Raw genomic sequence first — 23,295 nt, 5'->3', positions numbered from 1 at the left:
AGGCGCTTGGGGGAGTACAGAAGCAGCGTGGCTCAGTGGAAAGAGCATGGGCTTTGGAGTCAGAGGTCATGGGTTTGAATCCCGGCTCCGCCACATGTCTGCTGTGTGACCCTGGGCAAGTCACTTAACTTCTCAGAGCCTCAGTTACCTCATCTGTAAAATGAGGATTAAGACTGTGAGCCCCACGTGGGACAACCTGATCACCTTGTATCCCCCCCCCAGTGCTTAGAACAGTGCTTTGCACATAGTAAGCACTTAACAAATGCCATCATCATTATTATTATTATACCTTGCCCACAGTGAGCCCATAGTCTAGAGGGGGAGACAGATATTAAAATAATAAATAAATAAATTATGGCCCCTCTTGCCCCTGCCTTGAAGGGTGAATGCAGCAATGATTGCAATGAAGACATATTTCCAAACGATTGAAAAAGGCCATTGTAGGTTTTGCCCTGGATGGTTTCCCCAGTGGAAACCTTTTTCCATTTTGATAGTTTTTATCATTTGTTTTTTAGTCACGGGGTGGCCATTAGTAAATACGTGAGGTGGAGCTTTCAGGTGCAGGTTCCGATCTGCCCAAGCCCAAATCTAGGACTCGAGCCAAAAACGGGTGCCTGGATGTAGCCTGATTTTCTTTTGATCAGGTAGAGTTAGGGCCTGACTGAATTCCTTATTCTTGTGGTGGCATGACTCCTCCCTGTGCCTGACTTTTAGCGGGGCACTCACCCTCTCCTCAGGGAACACCAGGGCCTGATCTCATCTGCTCCCATGCTCTTGTCGGCTTTACCATCACAAAAACTCCATATTTTTTTTTTTATGTCCCCAGGGGCATTCTTCTTTCCCATTATCTTCCCATTGGTGTGGGCAATATCAGACAACTTGGAGTAAGACTAGTCTAAAACATCTCCTCAGGACTCAAGCCAGCTTAGCCCTCTGGTTAGCATTTTCTTCAGTCCTGAGACCAGCTGACCTTGGACCTAGCCTGGGCTCTATTACAGGAGCTTAGAAAGATTACCTGAAAAAAACAAAAAACTGTAGCCTAAACTGCCCACCATTTCTGCTCAGGTACCTCCAGGAGCACCATGGGAGTCAGAAGGTCATGGGTTCTAATCCCAGCTCTGCCACTTGTCTGCTTTGTGACCTTGGGCAAGTCACTTCATTTCTCTATGCCTCAGTTAACCTCATTTGTAAAATGGGGATTGAGACTGTGAGCCCCACATGGGACAGGAACTAGAGAAGCAGCGTAGCTCAGTGGAAAGAGCCAGGGCTTTGGAGTCAGAGGTCATGGGTTCAAACCCCGGCTCTGTCAATTGTCAGCTATGTGACTTTGGGCAAGTCACTTCACTTCTCTGTGCCTCAGTTACCTCATCTGTAAAATGGGGATGAAGACTGCGAGCCCCCCGTGGGACAACCTGATCACCTTGTAACCTCCCCAGCGCTTAGAATAGTGCCTTGCACATAGTAAGCACTTAATAAATGCCATTATTATTATTATGTCCAACCGAATTTTCTTGTATCAACCCCCATGCTTAGTACAGTGCCTGGCACATAGTAAGCGCTTAAATACCAAAATTATTATTATTATTTTGAATTGCTCCAGACCTGGGTCCCTGGGGAAATAAATTCCAAAGGGTCCTCAGCCTCAGTTTCAAAGCCACTGATGAAGTGACTTGAGAAGTTGGATTTTTCAGCCCCCTTTAACATAAAGAGAAGCAGCATGGCTTAGTGGAAAGAACCCAGGCTGGGTAGTCAGGGGACATGGGTTCTAATCCCGGCTCTACCACTAATATGCTTTGTGACCTTGGGCAAGTCATGTAACTTCTCTGTGCCTGCTACCTCATCTGTAAAATGGGGATTAAAAGTGTGAGCCCCAAGTGGGACAACCTGATTACCCTATATCTGCCTCAGTGCTTAGAACAGTGGTTGGCACGTAGTAAGCGCTTAACAAATGCCATAATAATACTACTAATTATTTTTTTTTCTTAAAGATGGCCTGTTGTGGCCCAGCAGGAGTTTTGCAGAATTCATACATTCATTCACTTGTATATTTTGAGCACTTACTGTACTAAGTAGAAGCAGCGTGGCTCAGTGGAAAGAGCCCGGGCTTTGGAGTCAAAGGTCATGGGTTTGAATTCCGGCTCTGCCACATGCCTGCTGTGTAACCTTGGGCAAGTCACTTAACTTCTCTGAGCCTCAGTTACCTCATCTGTAAAATGAGCGTTGACTGTGAGCCCCACATGGGACAACCTGATCACCTTGTATCCCCCCAGTGCTTAGAACAGTGCTTTGCACATAGTAAGCGCTTAACAAATGCCATCATTATTATTATTATTATTATTACTAAGCGCCTGGAAAGCACAGTACAGCAATAAAGAGAGACAATCCCTGCCCATAATGGGCTTACAGTTTCGGAGGGGAGATTGACATCAAAGCAAGTAAACAGGCATCAATATAAATAAATAGAATTGTAGATATATACATATATACATAAGTGTTGTGGGGTGGGAAAAGTTAAGATGACCAAAGGTGGATCATTCTCTGTCTTTCCCAGGTACATGCTTTAGAACCCAACACGTGGAAGTCAGTGGAAGTGGTCCATATTGACATTGCAGACCGAAGTCAAGTAGAGGCAGCAGTAAGTATCCTATTGGTCGTTTCTCCTGGGTGGCGTGTGAGAGATTGCAACTTGTTTGTGTTCTGTAGCTGCACCATCAATATTTGAATGTCTGTAGAGGCAATACAGGGGCCTTTCATAGACAAGGCCCAGCTATTAAATTGGTAATTAGCACATCAAGTGCTTTTTGCTCATAAGCTTGGATCTTGCCTCCTGGTGTGCTTACAGAATAAACTACTAATTGATTAAAGCTGGGTTGTTATCACCATTCTGAGCCCCGTGTGGGACAAGGGACTGTGTCTGATCCGATAGTATCTTCCCCGGGGCTTCTTATAGTGCTTGGTACATAGTAAGCATTTGGCAAATACCACAGTTATTGAAAATATACTGTTTATCTGTGTGTATGTGTGTGTTGTGGGGGTGGAATAGCAGCTTCCTCTGTTTTAGGAGTCTGTAGTACTGAAGATGTGGAGAGTGAGGCTGAGAAGACAACACTTATACTAACCAGATTCAATTTAGAGCTTTCGTAGAAGATACTGTCTCTTTATCCGCAAAATGGGGATCATAATACCTGTTGCCAAACTCACAGGGACGTTACAGTTTTAAGATGAGGTATAGGTCCAGGATGTGCATTTTTAAAGAAACCCAAATTAAATAACTTTTACCTTGACCAGTACCGCTTGTCTCCACACAACCGTTTCTTCCGACACCACATGGATCTCCAGCCCCAAAGCAATGCTTCCAAAACCGTCCGCCACATTGTATACGAATCGTGCAGAGTGAAAACTCACGCTACGGAAGAACCCACTAATTGATGCAAAAGCTCTTTGAGAAGATGAAACTGCTAGACAACTACAAGCAATTTTTTCCTGTTGATCAACAGATGCTGTGTGCAATATGGGCATTAGGAATAACAACTGAATTCTGTTCTTTGCCATGGTAATGCATGGCAAAGTGCACTTGTCTGTTTCTTTGATCTTACCATGTGATCTTGAAAGCAACTTTAATTGAAAAAGAAAGAACTCAATCATTGGCTTTATAGCTGAAGGTCAGTGGAAACCTTGCCCCAAATCCAAGTTTTTGGCAAATTGGACTATTTGGGTTGCTTTAATAAGGAAGCTTTGCTGTTTAGGAAACAAACTATGCAGGTGTGATGCTTTGCTAGCTGTTATTTTAAGCATTAGAGTTGAAGTATGTAGGATAATCTCAGATTCCAATCCTAGAGTTCTAATTTTGGCTTTTTGGATTCTGCTACCCCCTCCCCCAGCAATGGCCCTTTCTTATCCACCATTTCCTGCCTCTGCTGCAATCAATAGGAAGTGTGGCAGGAACAGAGATGGGTTGGGGAGAGTAGACAAAGGGAGATTTAAGGAAGCAGCAAAGGTGCTTTTGGCTTTATCCCATGCTCCCTGCCTCACCCTTCCTCTCTTCCCTCTGCCCACATTTCAGGGATTTGGTTTCTCCCCAGTTTGTCCTTGATTCATTAATGTTTAGCAGGGGATTGGGTGTTGATTCCTCGCCTCCTCCCCCCTCAATACACACACCTTCCTAGTTGCCAGCCAGTGGCCATTATCAGCTTTCATTGAGTGGCCCTGACTCTTTCCTTTTTAAAAACTGTTATGTAATTGCTGCGTTCATGCTCAAATTTATCTTGCCAGGTATAGGACAGACACCTGTCAATTAAAAGAACTCCTCCTGTGGGACTTTTTTTTCATTATAAACTCAAAAACCTTTCAGGGTCACTGTGGTAACGCTTTGGGCTTTTTGTTGTTTACATTTAATGTCGAATAGAGTAAAGGGTTGAATCAGACCAGAGGCTGGAGAGAGGCAAACTGGGTGGAAATCATTCAGCTTGACAAACTGGAATTTCTAAATACTCTACCAAAGCCCAAAACCCAGATTCTTCCAGCAGCTGAGGTAGAAATTATTTTCACTAAGGCTAGGTTTATGCAACCAGCATGTTTTAAAAATGTATGGTCTTTGAAAATGTTTGGATTATTTCTGTGAATTTCAAGTCCATTGTATGTAACAGATCCTATATTAGAGCTAAGTCCTTATTAGATTGCAAACTGCTCCAGGGCAGGGATTGTGTCTTCTACCTAGGCTCTACTCCCCTAGCACTTAATAATGGTAATAATAATTGTGGTATTTGTTAAGCGCTTACTATGTGCCAAACACTTTACTGAGCACTGGGGTGGATACAATCAAATCGGGTTGGACACAGTCCCTGTCCCACGTGGGGCTCACAGTCTCAATCCCCATTTTACAGATGAGGTAACTGAGACACAGAGAAGTGAAGTGATTTGCCCAGGGTCACACAGCGGACATGTGGCACATAGTACAGTACTTAGTCCCCCCGTAAGTGCTCAAAGAATACTGCTGAATGAATGATAATTAGTACATTTTGGGCTAGCTTGTGATTTGTGATGTTTTCCTCCATCACAACTGTGCCTGGGCGCAGTTTACAAAGCCCCACAGGAATTCATGAGACCAACTTTAAAATATTCAAGAGTAGGAATAACCACCTCATTCCAGCAATTATTTCCCCATTTGTTCCTCTAGTAATAATAGTTATAGTATTCGTTAAACATTTACTGTGTGTCAAGGACTGTTCCTGACACAACCTGATTAGGTTGGATACAGATCCTGTCCCACTTGGGGCTCACAGTCTTAATCCCCACTTTACAAATGAGGTAACTGAGGCACGGAGAAGTGAAATGACTTGCCCAAGGTCACCCAGAAGACAAGTAGCAGATCCGAGGTTAGAGCCCAGGTCCTTCTGACTTCTAGGTCCCAGCTCTATTCACTAGACCATGCTTCCTCTGGTCCTTAAACATTGGTAAAGTGTGGGAGATCCAAAGGCAATTTCCATTGCTATATGGGGCTCCGTTTCTCGAACTTGCAGAAAATAAATCAATAGTGATGGCTACTTGTTCTCCCTCCTACTTTAACTGTGAGCCCCATGTGGAGCTGGAGCTGTGTCCAATCTGTTTAACTTGTATCTACCCCAGTGCTGAGAAGAGTGCTTGACACGTGCTTAATAGCTTACTTCATATTACGACTGGTATATACTTCCCTTTTCCTTCCGTCATATTTATTTGGACTCTCTGATTATTATTTAGAACCCCAGCCCAGTGGAAGTGGTTTTGGGGGGGCTGTAGAAATAGATCTGAGTTCAGAAGGAATTTGGCCATAATTAATTCCATTTTAAACAGGTCTAATAGAAAAGGGACTTGGATCCCTTAACTCCACCTTGTGGTGTTTTCTGTCATTGCAAGTGAATTAGGGTAACTTCACAAAAAGGATGAATAGCAAAGTGGTGAGGGAATATTTCTAGGCAGTAACGGTGTGTAAATGTAATTGCGGTTCCAATCTCCTGTTTTGTAATGAGGTCCCCTCTTGACTACTGACGGGTTGGACCATTTTGCCAGAACTCTGGTGAGAGTTTGTTGTCAATGGGTCAGTTAGGGTTAGATTAGTTGCCAACTTGTACTTCCCAAGCGCTTAGTAACAGTGCTGTGCACACAGTAAGCGCTCAATAAATACGAATGAAGGAATGAATGAATTAGTGTGGTGTGAGTCTTAGTTTGAAGTACGTACAGAACAGCCCATTCTTTAATAATGTCATTTATTAAGTGCTTTTTATATGTCAGGCAGTGTAGTAAGCGCTGGGGAAGGTGTAAGATAATCAGGTCGGACACAGTCCCTTTCCCACATGAGACTCCTTTGGATCCTTTGGGAAGAGGATTTAAACTACTTTACAGATGAAGAAACTGAGGCCCAGAGAAGTGAAGTGACTTGCCGGAGGTCACACAGGCAAGTGGCAGAGCTTGGATTAGAACCCAGATCCTCTGTATCCCAGGTCCTCTGAAACCCAGACCCTTTTCACTAGGCCAGGTTGCTTCCCTTCTCTTTTTTTGTCTTGTTTATGTCTCAATCCAGTCAATTATGCCTCAGATCCCCTCCTTGTTTCCAGCAGGAGGAATAAGCAAAGGGGGCCTGGACTCACCTGAATTTAGGCTGTTTTGGCTTTTTAGTAATAATAATGATGATGGTATTTAAGTGCTTACTATGTGCCAAACATTGTTCTAAGCGCTGGGGGGGATACAAGGTAATCAGGTTGTCCCACGTGGGGCTCACAGTTGTAATCCCCATTTAAAGATGAGGGAATTGAAGCACAGAGGAGTTAAGTGACTTGGCCAAAGTCACACAGCTGACAAGTGGCAGAGTCGGGATTAGAACCTCTGACTTCTGACTCCCAAGCACATGCTCTTTTCCACTGAGCGACGCTTTTACTTCCCTGACTTGTGCCAAAGGCATAGAACCCCTAGACAAGCTTCAGAATCCTTGATAAGTTTTATTTCCAGCGGGAATCTATGCATCGTAGGTGGGAGGCTGTTGCCTTTGTTTTAAGGGAATCCCCTGGATCGTAAGGAGGGAGTGGATCTTGGGATTCTGTGGTTCTTTCCCAAGCATTTAGCCCAGTGCATTTTACTTGGTGGGGTTTTGGTAAGCATCATTACTGCCATTGCCCAAGTAAACCACATTTAGAAAGGTGGTATCTCTCTTGTGAGGGCTCCTTCAGTGGCTTTTCTGGGGCTCTTGGCTGTGGAGTCACTCAAGAGGTCAAAAAATTCACAAGTGTATTTCTGACCACACACTGCTTGACAACCAGTGTTGTCATGATGAAATCACAGTGGAAACTGATTGACTATTTAAAGCAGTTCACATCAGGATTTGCATTTTGCAGCTTTCTAACTTTAAAAGTGATCATTGATACATGACCAACATGTAAAAATGGTGATTTTTTTTAAAACGTCCTAATTAAACACATATGTATAACTCCATGCCATTTCCTAAAGGCCTTCAGCAGGCATCTGCTCCTGCTTTTTTAGAGGCCTAAGTTTGAACCTGGCCTCTTTTAATCATCACCAGCACTTTGTCTAAGAACCTTGATGTGATTTGTCTACAAAACTCATTTCCCAAGAGAGGAAGAATCTTTAAAGTGTAAGCAGAAGTGTACACATAATTAACATCAGAAGAGCCTAGGTTTTTGGAAGCAATTTGAAAGAAAATGAGGATAGTAAAAACAAAGAAATCGAAACCAGATTTGTAGATATTTATACACAGCAGAAAAGGGGAAAAAAAGATTGTAGCTGTCTTACACAGAACATCTTACATGACTTTTTGTTTTTATAGCTGCCAGTTTTTATTTTTAGTACTAATGATCACCCCACCTCCATGCCTGGGGGAGAAGGAGGGATTTGCCTAAACCCGTATGGCCGGCCAGTGTGGGTTTCCGCAGGGATTGGGATGGGGTTGGGGGTTGTTTCTGAAGGGGGAGTTAGCTCCTGCCACACATGAGCCAGCAAGCTCTCTGTTAGAAGCTGCCGTACTAGTGTGTGGTCCCAGGCAGAACCTTTGGACGGAGGGGGACGGGGAGGGGGCACTAGCGAAGGAGCCAGGGTTAGCCGTTCTTCCCGGCACTGCCTTGACTTAGAGGCCACCAGCTTCAGAAGATAATCGGGGGGTTTCGGGCTCGCACCATCCGAGGGGTGAAGGAGACGATCCAGCCGAGCGCTGGTGTGGATCACAACACACCTGGGTCGTGTTCCTTGAAAATCTGGTTATATCACTCAGGGTGTGCTTGGCCATAGACTCGGGGGCAGTTTTGTTTAGGTTCCGTCCCAGAAGCAGCCCTGACTGGACGACCATGTGTTCTGGCGAAGATTCAAATGTGTAAAATGTGCATCTTTCCACCCCTTGCTCTCCCTGTCTTCTCCCCGCCGCCCCCCTTCCCCCCTGGCTTTTCTGATCCCAAATTCTAACCTACCCCAACTCCCTCCTGTCTCCCTGACCCTCTTACCCTGCTGCACCCCAGTATTTGTTTTTTAATTAACTACATAGATAGCTGCTATAAGCATGGCTGGCACCTCAACTCATCTTCCCCTTCCTTCTCATAGCCGATTTAATTATGGCATTAATTATGGCATTTGAGTGCTATGTGCCATTCATTCATTCAGTCGTATTTATTGAGCCCTTACTATGTGCAGAACACTGTACTAAGCGCTTGGGAGAGTACAGTATAACAATGAACAGGCACATTCCCTGCCCACAACGAGCTTACAGGTTCTGGGGTAAGTGCAAGCTTATCAGGTTGGACACAGTCCTTGTCCCACACGGGACTCACAGTCTAGATGTAAGGGAGTTGGATCTAATCCCCATTTTACAGATGAGGAAACTAAAGTGGAGAGGAGTTCAGTGACTTGCCCAAGGTCACCCAGCAGACAAGTGGCGAAGCTGGGATTAGAACTCAGATCTTCTGATTTATCGGCCCGTGATATTTCCACTAGGCCACACTGCTTCTCATTGTCTTCTAACTATCCCAGTGTTTAGCCCAGTGCTCGGTGTGAAACGAGCGTGTAACAAATGCCATTGTTATTACTGTTGTTTTTATTATTGGTGCAGGACTTCTCCATGGGTTGCATGGGTTGTGCTGCACCTTATATCTTTTAATTAATCTGGACTACATAAGAAGTAGCAGAGGACTCAAGAGGGCTTTCACTGTGTTATTCTAAAATTTAATGTAATTACTGTTCCCTAGAGCAGAGGTGAGAAATTGAAAGAAAGGATCTGGCAAGAGCTTAGGAACTGTAATGCTTGATGTCTGGAACTGAATCCCAGAGATACCAGGAACTTTATGTCTCCCTTCCCCTCTTAATAAATATGGCATTTATGAAAAGTGGGGTACATATAAAGATAGTCAGATTGGGCACAGTCCCTATTGCACATGGGGTTCACAAGAGAGAAAGCAGGGATTTTGTCTGTATTACACAGATGAGAAAAAGGAGGCAGCAGTGCTTAGAACAGTGCTTGGCACATAGTAAGCACTTAACAAATACCATTAATATTATTAAATGACTTGAGCAAGATCACACAATAGGCAAGTAGATGAACTGAGACTAGAACCAGATCCAGGCTCTTGCCACTGAGCCCCAATCAATCATATTTATTGAGCGCTTACAGTGTACAAAGTGTGCTAATGCTTGGAAGAGTATAATGCAACAGTATAGCAGACACATTGTCTACCTACAATGAGCTTACATTCTAGAAAGGGAGACAAACATTAATATAAATAAATGACAGATACGAGCATAAGTGCTGAGAGGGATGAATCAAGGGAGCAAATCAGGGTGACTGGAAAGGAGTGGGAGAAGAAAAAATGAAGGCTTAGGGATGGTCTCTTGGCAAAGGTGTGACTTCAGTATGGCTTGAAAGTGGGGAGAGGGATTGTTGGATAAGAAGGAGGGCTTGCCAGGTCAGAGGCGGGATGTGGGCTAGAGGTCGGCGGCGAGAAAAACGAGATCGAGGTACGGTGAGTAGGTTGGCATTATAGAATTGAAGCGTGCTGGCTATGTTGTAGTAGGAGAGCAGCGATGTGAGGAGGGAGGGGACAAGGAGAATGAGTGCTTTAAAGCTGATGATACGGGGTTCCTGTTGGATGCAAAAGTGGATGGGCAACCACCAGAGGTTCTTGAGGAGAGGGGAAACACAGCCTGAATGTTTTTGTAGAAAAGTGATCTGGGCCGCGAAGTGAAGTATGGACTGGAGTGGAGAGAGACAGGAGACAGGGAAGTCACCAAAGAGGCTGATATAGTGGGGAAGGATAAGTGCTTGGATGGAAATGGAGAGGAAAGGGGCACGTCTTACGATTTTGGGGGCCATTGGAATGAGATGCGGGAAGGTATGCGATGATAGAAGTTAGTTCTAAGACCCACTTAGACCCATTTGTGAAAGCTGGAAAATGTGAAATAGGTAGAGCTACCAAGAGGGATATACTTCCTAAACTCTTTTCAAGAGTAGGCAAGTTTTCTTCCAAAATGCGTGTTTGGCAGACCGAAAATTGCTAGAGAAAGTCACTGGGCATGTCAAGAATGTTTTCGAGTTTTTGACACTTGGAATACACCAGTCCCCCTCTGCTTGTCATTGAACTTATATATGTCCCTTTCAAGAGCCTCTTCGCTGTTGACGGGAAATTGTGGTAAGCTCTGTCCCTCACACATGCACAATAATTTGATCACTCAAGAAGCCACAGATGGGTAGCTGTGGAATTGACCTTTTATGCCTCAGGGGAGAGAAAGCGCTCCCTAACTTCTTTCGCCGTGATTGTCATTTGTATTTCCTGTTCCACAAATCTGATTTCAAATTCAGTAGACTTGGCATTCCTTTCTCTCAGAACAGATACTTACAGTAAGTACTGTTTCTGTCTCAGTTGCGCTAGGATTGAAATGTATTTACTGGGGTGATCGCCCTACTTAAATGTGCCTCCGGTCGTCTTCTTTTTGCTTGTTTAGTGGTATTCGTGAAGCGCTTCTGTGCCAGGGCACTGTACAGAGCACTGGAGTAGATCCAAGATAATCAGGTTGGACACAGTCAGTGTCCCACAAGGGGCTCACAGTCTTAATCCCCATTTTACAGATGAGGAAACTGAGGCACAGTGAAGTGACTTGCTCAAATGTTTAACAAGCCTTGCAATTTCTTTCCCATTCTCTTGAATCACTGTATCAATCCACTTTGGGCCTGAATTGACTGGCATTTTTGTGTTGTAAAAGGTCCATCGAATTTTTTTAGACTGTGGACGTGGGGTTTAAGTGAAGTCACATGTCACCAAATAGTTCATTCTTTTCTTTCACAAAGTGTAGTCCCATCCTGGTATTTGGGGATATCACCATGGGAATGATGAGGTTTGTTTGAGTGTCTTTTGGGTGACTACTTAAGGTAACTCCAGTTTAGGCTGGCATACTCATCTCCCTCCCTACCTCTTCCTCTTTCTTCCCCTCTCTCTCCCCCTCCTCCATCTCTGTAGCAAAATTCTCATTCTCTTCTGCTTGGCAGCGCTTCCTCTGGGGCTAATTATGGTACTTATATTTTCTCTCGTGATTCACAGTTGTTCAAAACAAAGCTCAGTATTTCATGTGGAAAAAACACTCCAAATTCTATGAGGCTCAACCTCAGTTATCAAATAGGCTTCTTTAGCATGGATTTGAAGGCAATTGACTCTTTAGAAGGCCTGCTTTAGGAAACATTTTCCTTCTGTCAATCTTAATGAGAAAGTTTCTGACTCTGCCTAGTCCACACCCAAGCTTTTCCTCTTGGGAGTCTTTCTCGTTGCCCTGTATATTCAACCCTTTGCCTCTGTCGACTTCCTAAGAAGGACTTCTAAAGCTTAGAGCTGAGGTCTGGCCACTCAGCTCTTTCCAGAGAGCTCTAAAAAAAGCTTTTGTTTGTCTGTAGCCTGTGGCCCCTGTCCAGCAGGTTCTGAGGGGGCTGGAGTTGGCTAAATAGTGCGGAGATGGTCTTTGGAGAGATATAGACACTTTGATCTGGACAGAGTGCTCATTTTAGCTCTGCTGTCCGTAAGGCTCTGATCAGAGTGAATTTGAGGGTTCCCTGATCACATTTGAAGCTGCAGTTGTGGGATTGCTCAGAAGAGTGTTCAGGGATGAGGGAGGATGATGAGCAGGGGGTGATTTGGAAGCAATCTTGTCAGAAGCTCACGGACAAGAACAACAGAGGGAAACGTTGCTCTAGGAGAATTTTTGCTTAGCTCAAATAACGTATTTCTGGCAAAACCGGGTCCCAGGTTCTTCATCCGAGTGGACCTCAGGGGCCTTAAGCCATGGATCAAGAAGCAGCGTCCCCAACCTTCCTCTCAGCAGTATCATTGGAAAGCAAGTGAACAGTTGGATTCCTTTTAAAAGGACTGGACCATTCCCTTGTAATGTTTGGCTTTTGGGGGGTGATTGGGAGGTGATTGGAGGGTGTTGTGGTGAATTTCAAAGTTTATAACAACTCATAGTGGGTTGAAATAATTATGTTTATTGGAGGAGGAAAATGTTTCTAACGTATTGATCGGTCAGTGATGCTATTAGACATTTCAGCGAGTTTCCTGTAGAGTAATTGGGGGCACCATCCTCTCGTGGGGCAAAAATGGGCAGTCCATGATTTTGTTTCATGAGTCTCTGTTTGGATAATGCCTTGATTCTACCCACAAGCTCCCTGGATAATTTAATGTACTTCTGGCTTTTGAAAAAGGTACCCAGAAGGGAATGTAGTTGGTATGAATAGCTTACTTGTAGCCCTTGTATTCTTTCAATTTTTTTAAAAAAATTATTATTTGCTTGGGATATTTCAAGCTAGTACCAGTGATTTGTTAAGTACTAGTTGGTTCTGAAAGCCAAGCCCTGGGGTAGATATAATCTGATCTGTTACAATCCTTGTCCCACAAAAGACTCCCAGTCTACAGGGAAAGAGAACAAGTATTCAATCATTCAATCAATCAATGGTATTTATTGTGTGTTTACTGTGTGCCAGGCACTTGGGAGAGGACAGTACAATAGAGTTAACAGCTGCATTCCCTAGTTAACCCCCGTTTTACAGTTGAGGAATCTGAGGCACCAAGCAGTTAGGTGATGTGTGCGTGGTTGCACAGCAGGTAAGTGGCAGACCTGGGATTATTATTGTTATTATTATTAACAAGTAATAGTAATAATTGTGTTTTTTAAGCGCTTACTGTGTGCCAGGCACTGTACTGAGCACTGGGGTAGATACAAGCAAATCAGGTTGGGCACAGTCCCTGTCTCACGTTGAGCTCACAGTCTCAATCCCCCTTTTACAGATGAGGTAACTGAGGCACAGAGAAGTGAAGTGACTTGCCCAAGGTCACACAATAGTCAAATGGAGGAGCTGGGATTAAAACTGGGGTCACCTGATTCCCATCCCTGTGCGCTTTCCAGCAAGCAACAAGACATTCAACCAATCAGTCCTCCCAACCCCACTCCCTTCCCCCCAGCTCAGTCATTCACTGGACCTCCTTTCCCACTCCCCTCCACCTGGAAAGCTCTTTCAGTCTGGTTGCCCTTTGTGTGTTCTAGTGCTACACCGAACTCTCCCAAACGCCTAGTACAGTGCTCTGCACATAGTGTTTGGTCAATACAATTGGCTGACTGACCACCTGTTCAAATGATGGAGTCCTTGGACCAATGCCTTGTTGGCAATTACAGACATTTATAAAAGAGCATACCAGTAATCACATGGATTTGCCATTTATGTTTTATTAGTTCTCCAGAGGAAATCCTGGTACTGTAGCACTATAATAAAACTAATTTTAAATAGCTCCTCTATGTTAAATAGAAAAATAATAATAGTGGTATTTGTTAAGCGCTTACTATGTGCAAAGCACTGTTCTGTGTGCTTGGGGGACACAAGGTGATCAGGTTATCCCACGTGGGGCTCACAGTTTTAATCCCCATTTTACAGGTGAGAGAACTGAGGCCCAGAGAAGTTGTGACTTGCCCAGTCACACAGCTGACAATTGGCGGAGCTGGGATTTGAACCCATGACCGCACCGCAACTTTCCCCAGAACCTTTAGTTTCTATCTTAGTGTTTGCTGGTTTCTTTTTTCCTTTCACTGTCATGGCTTCCTCTGGTTTTCAGCAACTCGTTTCTGGGAAACAATTCCGTTCCTGATATTAGAGGATTTTTTTTTTCCAAGTGACATCTTGCTCTTTCCTCAATGTTTAAGGGAAAGCCTCAAAAAAAAAAATAAATTAAAATCATAAGATATGTTTTGAAACAGCAAAACAAAAATATCCTAACCCAGTCCACCTTGAACAAGCAAAATCTCTCCATTTAAAAATACATGACTTTGGCCCAGTGAATTTGCTTTCCCTTTTCTCGAGGATCTTAGAAAGCGCATAGTAAATTGAGCCTTCAGAATACCCAGGAGCTGAAGATTTGAGGGGTCTCCAGCTGCCTCCTCCCCCAGCATCTCCTCCCACAGAATTTTAAAAGAATTGATGAGATGAGACGCCTACATCTGGTGGCGAGTACAGTCCTCCCCAAGCCTAAGGCTTCTCTTCCTCGTTGCTTCCCGTTTCCCTTCGGGACCCTAATGGAGACGGAACACTAACAAAGCCAGCAGGCTGTCTTATTCCACGCTACTGCTCATTTGCAGCTCTAATTGGTAGCTGAGTTTGCATTCTAGCTGCTGAGACTGTCATCCGCGGAGGAATACATTTGTTCGTGGCAATCGGGGAATAAATCAGACGGCACTCACGTGTAAAATAAGTGGGATCCATTACAGTCAAGTGGTAGGGCAGGTATTTTGTGGAGGTGAAACGCACGAGGAGTTTAGCCCAAAAATGTATTAGAACGGGGAATCTCAACCCGCAGATGTTAGGTAGAAGTCCGAGCGACTGGAAAGGGACAGAAATGCCACAGACACCAACAAGATGCAGTGGCCTGGTAAAACCTTTAGTAATAGTAATAATGGCATTTATTAAGCGCTTACTATGTGCAAAGCACTGTTTTAAGCACTGGGGAGGTTACAAGGTGATCAGGTTGTCCCACGGGGGGCTCACTGTCTTTATCCCCTTTTTCCAGATGAGGGAACTGAGGCCCAGAGAAATTAAGTGACTTGCCCAGAGTCACACAGCTGACAATCGGCAGAGCCGGGTTTTGAACCCACGACCTCTGACTCCAAAGCCCGGGCTCTTTCCACTGAGCCACACTGCTTCTCTTGTAGGTGATATGGTCAAACTCTGGTTGTGGAGAGTTTTTGTCAGTTGCTTAGTGTTTTCAAGGCCCAGAGGTATTTGGTTTCAGGTAGAGAAGGAAATGAAGTGACACCGGTATCTTTTAGTGGGGAGATACTGTCTCTTGGTGTGATTGATCACGTGGGCCCAGAAGACATCTGCAGCATTGGATTTGCATTCTGTGTCCATTGCCATGCACATTTGCAACAACACCATGGTACTCTGTAACCTGACAGGCTCTTGTTGTCACACAAAAGTCCCCCAAATCCCTATTTGGAAACCCGAAGTCAGGAGGACAGAGCAAATGTTTAAGGCAAAGCCAGAAGGTGTTACATCCTGGCTGAAAACTGGAAGCCAGTTTTTGAGGACAGACCATCAAGGGCACACTGCCATAGAGGAAGGAGCAGCTCTTTTTTTTTTTTCTCTCGAGCAAAAGCTTCTTAAGGATCCAGAAATAAAGAGGCTCTCCCAAGCGCTTAGTATGGTGCTCCACTCACAGAAAGTACTCAACAAATAGTGTTGATTGATTGAGCAGGTGGCATAAGAGGCTGCAGCTGTTGTGTGTGCCAACACAAAAAGGCACAGCCTTCTTGTGGGCAAAGCGTGGCTGGGATTGAGTCCCACTGGGTATCATCCCAACTGGAAACAACGTAAAGTGGAAGGGAGAAAAGGGAAGGCCTTTTTCTTTTTTTTCTAACTCTGAAAGCATTTTTTCATGGTCTTGAGACCGGGCTTGGGAGTCAGAGGTCATGGGTTCTAGTCCCAGCTCCGCCACTTGTCAGCTGTGTGACTTTGGAAAAGTCACTTAACTTCTCTGGGCCTCAGTTCCCTCATCTGTAAAATGGGGATTAAGACTGTGAGCCCCACTTGGGGCAACCTGATTACCTTGTATCTACCCCAGTGCCTGGCACATAATAAGTGCTTAACAAATACAATCATTATTATTATTATTATTGTTTTGGGGGGGTATGCTACCTTATTCTATATAGTCATCCTTGGAAGGGTAGACCTCTCCGCCTAAGAGCAAAGGTGTCTGTGCTCAATAAAATCAAAAGATGCCCAAGCTTTGGTGCTCTCTGATACTGTGGGGAATAGGGAGTAAGTCCCATTGGTAGTCCATGGCACCAGGGCCAAACTTCCTGCTCCATTGGCTTAGGCCCAGAAGTCCAGTGAGACCCTATGCCTTCCCTGGTAATAATAATAATAAGTGTGTTATTTATAAGCACTTACTATATGCCAAGCCATGTTCAAAGCTTTGGGGTAGATGCAAGTTAATCAGGTTGGACCCAGCCCCATCCCACAAGGGACATACAGTGTAAGTAGGAGGGAGTACCCCATCTGAAAAATGGGGCAGCTGAGGCCCAGAGAAGGGAAGTCACTTGCCCAGGGTCACACAGCAGACACATGGCAGAGCCGGGATTAGAACCTTGGTCCTCTGACTTGCAGGCCAATGCTCCTTCTGTGAGGCCACGCTGTTTCTCTGGTGGAACAAAGCAGTCACCTTGGGTCTAGGCTGGCCTTTGCTTCCAGGCTCTGTTAGGGCTGTTTAGTTCAGCACAGATGCATGGAGGGAAGGGTGTTGTCAGTTTGTTCATTCATTCTATTTATTGTCATATTTCTTGAGCGCTGATTTTGTGTAGAGCATTGTACTAAGTGCTTGGGAGAGTACACTACGGCAACAGACACATTCCCTGCCCACAAAAAGCTTACACACTCTGGAGGGTGGCTGTTGGGGAGACTGAGGTGATAAATCTAGGACAGCCTTTCTTGGCTCCTCGGGTGTGATTTCCTCATTCATCCCATTTGCTGCCTCACCACTCCCTGCCAGATTTTAAAGACACTTTATTAGTAATAATAGTGGGTGTGGAGCGGCGTGGCTAGTGGAAAGAGCACAGGTCTGTGAGTCAGAAGACCTGGGTTGTCATCTTCGCTCTACTACTTAACCATTGTGTGGCCTTGGAAAAGTCACTTTGCTTCTCTGTACCTCACTTTCTTCATCTGTAAAATGGACACTCAATACCTGTTCTCTCTCCTCCTTAAGACTGTGAGCCCGTGAGCCCCATGTAAGACAGGAACTGTGCCTGATTAGCTTGTGTGTACCCTAGGGCTTAATACAGTGCTGGGCACATAGTAAGTACTTAACAAATACCATAATAATAATGAAAATAACACTGCCTGAATGTTTCCAATGCTCTCCTGAGGAAATGAAAATCTACGGATTTCTGTCCACTGCCATCTCACGGCTCTTTATTTTTTAGCCTGTGTCTTGTTCCCAGCCTTCAGGGATTGCCAGGACTTTTGTCTTTGGTAGTGCTTGGGTGAACTCTGTCAGGTATCAGAAATAAGGAAAACCTTTCTTCTCACCCTGCCCCCATACAACCCTTGGGGACAGTTTTGGGGACTATGGAATCATACATGGGTAACCCAGACTGAAGCCTTCCCAACCCCACAGCACTTATGTCCATATCTGTAATTTATTTATGTCTCTTAATGTTTGTCTCCCCCTCTAGACTGTAAGGTCATTGTGGGCAGGGATTGTGTCTGTTTATTATACTCTCCCAAGCACCTAGTTCAGTGCTCTGCACAGAGTAAGCACTCAATAAATACGACTGATTTGAATGAATGAGTGAAAGGATGGGCTGTTAAAAGAGCGATCGGAGAAGTCTGAGGCAAGCAAAAGCACGCTGCTTGTCGACCGGTTTTGGAGAGGTGCCTCTTTGGGCAAGGCTGCCAGTTTTTCCATTCTGCTCCTCTCATCTCACTCTGTTCTGCTTTGCATTACAGGACTATAAAGCCGATGAGGATCCAGCCTTATTCCAGTCAGTCAAGACCAAGAGAGGACCTTTGGGACCCAACTGGAAGGTAATAATCATAAATAATGATGATATTTGTCAAGTGCTTACTATGTGCCAAGCACTGATCTAAGCACGGGGGTAGATACAAGGTAATTATGTTGGCCCATGAGGGGCTCACAGTCTTAATCCTATTTGACAGATGAGGTAACTGAGTCCCAGAGAAGTGAAGTGACTTGCCCAAGGTCACCTGGCAGACAGGTGGCAGAGCCACGATCAGAACCTACTCCCAAGCCTGGGCTGTTGCCACTAGGCCACGCTGCTTCTTTGAGTGAGGTACCGTGAGCCGACCTTCTTGGCATCGATAGTCTTTATCGACTGACTCCCTGCTGGATCTGGAGACACTTCGGGGTGGGGTGATGCCAAAGTGGAAATAGAAATGGCACAGACAGGGTTGGGCTTTTGATAAGGGCAGATGATCCGCTTTACTCCGCCACAGTTAAACTGGAAGTTAACAGATGTGGGCTCCAGGAACAACAAAAGTGTCCTGAGAATGTCTCTTTGGGCATAATACTCACAAAACTCACCCTTGCTGGGCAGCAGTGGCAGTGGGAGAGAGTTGAGGGCAGAGACTCAAGTTTATTGTGTGGAAGGAGGCGATGGTAAATCACTTCTGGATTTTGACCAAGAAAACTCTATGGAGCCACTACCAGAACGATGGCAGATGGAGATGAGAGAACTGAGGCCCAGAGAAGTTAAGTGACTTGCCCAGAGTCACACAGCAGACAAGTGGCGGAGCCGGATGTGAAGTGACTTACCCAAGGTCACACAGCAGACAAGTGGCAGAGCTGGGATTAGAACCCACGACCTCCTGACTCTCAAGCCTGGGCTTCATCTACCAGTACATGCTACTTCTCGTGAATGCCCAGCCCGGACCCTCTGCTCTTCTGCTGCCGCTCATCTCCTCACTGGGCCTCGTTCTCGCTTGTCCCGCCATCGACCCCCGGCCCGCGTCCTTCCCTCGGCCTGGAATGCCCTCCCTCTGCACATCCGCCAAGCTAGCTCTTTTCCTCCCTTCAAAGCCCTACTGAGAGCTCACCTCCTCCAGGAGGCCTTCCCAGACTGAGCTCCCTTTTCCCTCTCCCCCTCCCCATCCTCCCCACCCTAACCTCCTTCCCCTCCCCACAGCACTTGTCTATATGTTTGTACATATTTATTACTCTATTTATTTTACTTGTACATATTTACTATTCTATTTATTTTGTTAATGATGGGCATTTAGCTTTAATTCCATTTGTTCTGATGAATTGACACCTGTCCACATGTTTTGTTTTGTTGTCAGTCTCCCCCTTCTAGACTCTGAGCCCGTTGTTGGGTAGGGACTGTCTCTATATGTTGCCAGCATGTACTTCCCAAGTGCTTAGTACAGTGCTCTGCACACAGTAAGCGCTCAAGAAATACGATTGAATAATAGGGATCTGAAAAACTCTTAAAAGACAAGCAACATACCCTCCCGGGACAGTAAGGGGTTCATTGGAGAAGTGAAAGCGTCTGAGCATCTTTGTTGAGTGAAGGTGTGTGCCTTGGGTTTGTGAGGTCTTCAGTGGGTACTGACCAGTGAGCCCAAACTGTTAGCCCTGTCGTTTTTGAGCTGTCACTAGTATTGCTTGACAAAGAAAGAAGGAGCATGGCCTAATGGAAGGAGCCCATGCCTGAGAGTCAAGAACCTGTGTTCTAAGCCCGGCTCTGCCACTTTTCTGCTGGGTAACCTGGACAAGTCACGTCACTTCTCTGAGCTTCAGTTTCTTCAACTGATTAAAAAAATGGGGATTAAATACCTGCTCTCCCTTCAGCTGTGAATCCCATGCAGAACAGGGACTGTGTCCAACCTGATTAACATGTACTTAACCCAGAGCTTAGAACAGTGTTTGACGCATAGAAAACAATAAATACCATAAAAAAGAAACAACGGGAACAGTTTTTCAAGGAGAATTCAGCTATTTGAGAGGTTCGATCAATCAGTAGTATTTATTGAGCACTTACTGTGTGCAGTGCGCTGTTACGCACTTGGGAAAGTACAGTAAAATAGAGTTGGTAGTTATGATCCCTGCTTTCGGAACTTGGAGTCTAGACGGGGAGACGATGTTAAAACCTGTTTCAGAGATGAGAAATGAAGATATGTACAGAAGTGCTGTGGAGCTGAGAGCGGATCTGAGTGCATAAGTGATGCAGAGGAGGGGAAACGAGGGCTTTAGTCAGGGCAGGCTTCATGGAGGAGGTATGACTCAGGAGGGCTTTGAAGGTGGGGAACGTAGTGGTGGTCTCAGATGAGAGCCCTCCCCTAGTCACAGAACAAGAAGAAAATTCTGATTAGAAGAGCAAATGTGGATTACCACCAGAAGTCCTGGAAAATGCAGGGTTGCTGTCATGTTGGATGACAAACCTTAAAGGAAAGGCTCAATTAGCTAATGCAGATGGAACAGAAGAAAGTGAGAATAAAAAGCTTTCCAGTAATTAAACAGGCTCAGATCACATTTTCCACCATCAGGGCTTTTCCTCTGCAACCCTATTTTTTTTTCTTTTTAAACCAGTCACGGGTCATTTATACCTAGACAGAGCATGACTAGGTGCTAATCTTTGGCCTGACAATTAAAGGTTATTGTAATGTTACTGCACACCATTGTCATGGCAGTTCATTAAAGGAGCTTTCTGTAAGCCCTGGAGAGTTTGGGGACTTAATTGGAGTATTCTCCATGGGTGATGAAGCGTTTTATGGAATGCCCAACACACTGATTGGAGCAAACTGAAGCCCTGAAATTCATTTTCAGGAAGGGGGCAGAGTGTGTGCGTGCATGCATGAGTGTGTGTATGTGTGTGTGTGAGAGATAGATATACGTATTTATAGGTGGAGACGCAAGCAAAGGCATCTCTGTAGAGCTCAATTGACCAGAGCCTTTGTTGAGCACCCACTATGTGCCCAGCACTATACTAAGCACTTTGGAGAGTTCAGAACAATTAGAAGACTGAAGTTTGGGTGGGAATATTTACTAATTTATGAATTATGAGAAAAGCAATCAGTATCTTTGGGGAAGAAACTATGTGCCCACTCAACATCAGTGGTATTTATTGAGGACTTACTGTGGGCAGAGCATTAAACAACTGAGTTGGTAAACATGTTTCGCGCCCACAACAACTATACAGTCTGGGGGGGAGATAGACATTATTGTAAATAATCCGTCCCACATAATAATGATTTAGAAAGAGCTCTGAACAGATCTGATGAAAATCCATTCCGTGTCTTAATACCACGATTTGATTCAACCATATCGTTTAGGAGCGTAGTCCAGCGCGGTGCCGAGGAATGAAGTTGGATGTCATTTTAGATAAGGCCTCAAACCTGTCTGTTTCCTTTTAATCTGCCATTATGTATCTTTTGTCGAAAGCTTGTTTTATTTGAAATCTTAGGCGTAGTGTATGTGTACTTAGCCCGTGAAGGTAGGATTCTTATTTCAAGGAATACATTTCTTTCATGTTTTCTATTATTTAGGCATCAACACTCAATCAAACGTGGCTCTTGTGCATAGTAATGGGAGAGTGATTTATAGTGTATGAAATTTTATGCTTCAAGGCAAAACTTGGACAAGGCACCCTACATTTCTCTTGAGTTCGCATGCCTTACCCTGCTGTATTAGTGTTACTCTGTTTCTTCCCAGTGACACGAGCTTAGCTACTAGAGAAACAGCATGATGTAGTGGATAGAGCCACGGGGCTGGGAGCCAGAGGGTCATGGGTTCTAATTCCGCTTTTGCCACATGCCTGCTCTGTGACCACGGGGAAGTCATTTCACTTCTCTGGGCCTCAGTTACCTCATCTGTAAAATGGGGGTTGAAACTCTGAGCCCCATGTGGGACGAGGGACTGTGTCGAACTCAATTTGCTTGTATCCACCTCGGCGCTTAGTATAGTGCCTGGCATGTAGTAACAGCTTAACAAATACCATCATTATTATCGTTATTATTATTACTATTTCTAGCTATTCCAGTGTCTTGTGAAAAATTTTCTCACTTTGATTCCTTCATGTAAACTCCTGGGATCAGGAATCGTATCTGTCAACTCTGTTGTATCAGACTTTTCCAAGTGCTTAGTACAGTGCTCAGCACTCAGTAAGCACTCATTGAATACCGTTGCCCAATTGATTGTTTACTAGATGGTTTTCCTTCTACTGTTGCATTTTGGCCAGGACATCTTCTAATGGTAAAACATTCCTGAAGATCTCTCCCAACTGGGAAAACTAGTTTTTGTGATTTTTCTTGCCAAAGGAAGCCCCATCTCAGTACTTCTGCACTCCCAACTTCTCATTTCAGTTTTGTACGTCTGAATTTCCAATATCTACTCTTAAAGCATATCTTCCTCTTCTCTGAAAATGATTTTGGGTGTGACTCCCAGCTAGATTGTAAGCTCCTTGTGGAGGGGTCCTGTCTAACTGCTCTCGGGTATTCTTCCGGGGGCTTAGTGAAATGCTCTGCATTCAGCAGAAGCTCAATCAGTATCCTTTGGAAATGCAATTATGTTATTTTTGGTTACAGTTTCTCCTGAAAGACAAAAGCTTGTTGCAGTTAATGAGGGGCAGCTGGGATCACAGATCTCCCTAAACATATTTAGAGGTCGTCCACTACTGAGCCTCAGACAGTGTTGGAGAAGGAGACTGTGGTACCCTCTGTCTCCTCTCTATCTCCCTCCCCTCTTATCTCCTGGCTACTTTTGGCCTTTTGGTTGCTCTTCGGATAGGGCTAAGTGATCTCTTTTTTTTCTGAAGAAAAAAGGTGTAATAATTACAGTAATTATTGTACTTGTTAAGCACTTACAGTATGCAGAGCACGTCCTGAGCACTGGCATAGATACAGGTTAGGTTGGACACAGTCCCTGTCCCACTTGGGGTTCACAGTCTAAGAAGGAGTAGGACTTGATCCCCATTTTACAAATGAGGTAGCCGAGGCACCAAGAAATGGACTTACCCAGGGTCACACAGCAGAAACATGGCAGAGCCAGGATTAGAACCCAGGTCCTCTGATTCCCAGGCCCATGCTCTTTTACAGGGCCACGCTGCTTCTCACCTGGAAAGTGTAACATTTTATAATTATGTATGCAGTGTAATTTGGTAATTTTTGTAATTTATGCAAGTTTTGACATTTTGGATTTGGGTAGCTTGAAATTTTAGCCTGCTGTTTCAGCTTATCCCAAATATTTTTTGAGCACTCACAGCCCGGTGAGTCCCTTACTAGGCAATAGGAAA

General features: G+C 44.7%; 1 protein-coding gene across 2 annotated transcripts in view; it reads left to right on the top strand.

Annotated features, from left to right (window-relative positions):
- Positions 1-23,295, top strand: part of PITPNB (phosphatidylinositol transfer protein beta) — an 80,684-nt gene that overhangs the window by 30,987 nt on the left and 26,402 nt on the right. For both annotated transcript variants that reach the window (XM_038763576.1, XM_038763577.1), the window contains exons 7-8: positions 2,552-2,635; positions 17,996-18,073. In XM_038763576.1, coding sequence (XP_038619504.1) covers positions 2,552-2,635; positions 17,996-18,073 — 162 coding nt within the window. The remainder of the gene's footprint in view (positions 1-2,551; positions 2,636-17,995; positions 18,074-23,295) is intronic.

Source organism: Tachyglossus aculeatus, chromosome 21, assembly GCF_015852505.1.
Source record: "Tachyglossus aculeatus isolate mTacAcu1 chromosome 21, mTacAcu1.pri, whole genome shotgun sequence".
In the NCBI taxonomy this organism is placed as follows: domain Eukaryota; kingdom Metazoa; phylum Chordata; class Mammalia; order Monotremata; family Tachyglossidae; genus Tachyglossus; species Tachyglossus aculeatus.
The sequence above is the reverse complement of the archived record's forward strand: the minus strand, read 5'-3'. Positions and strand labels throughout refer to the sequence as shown.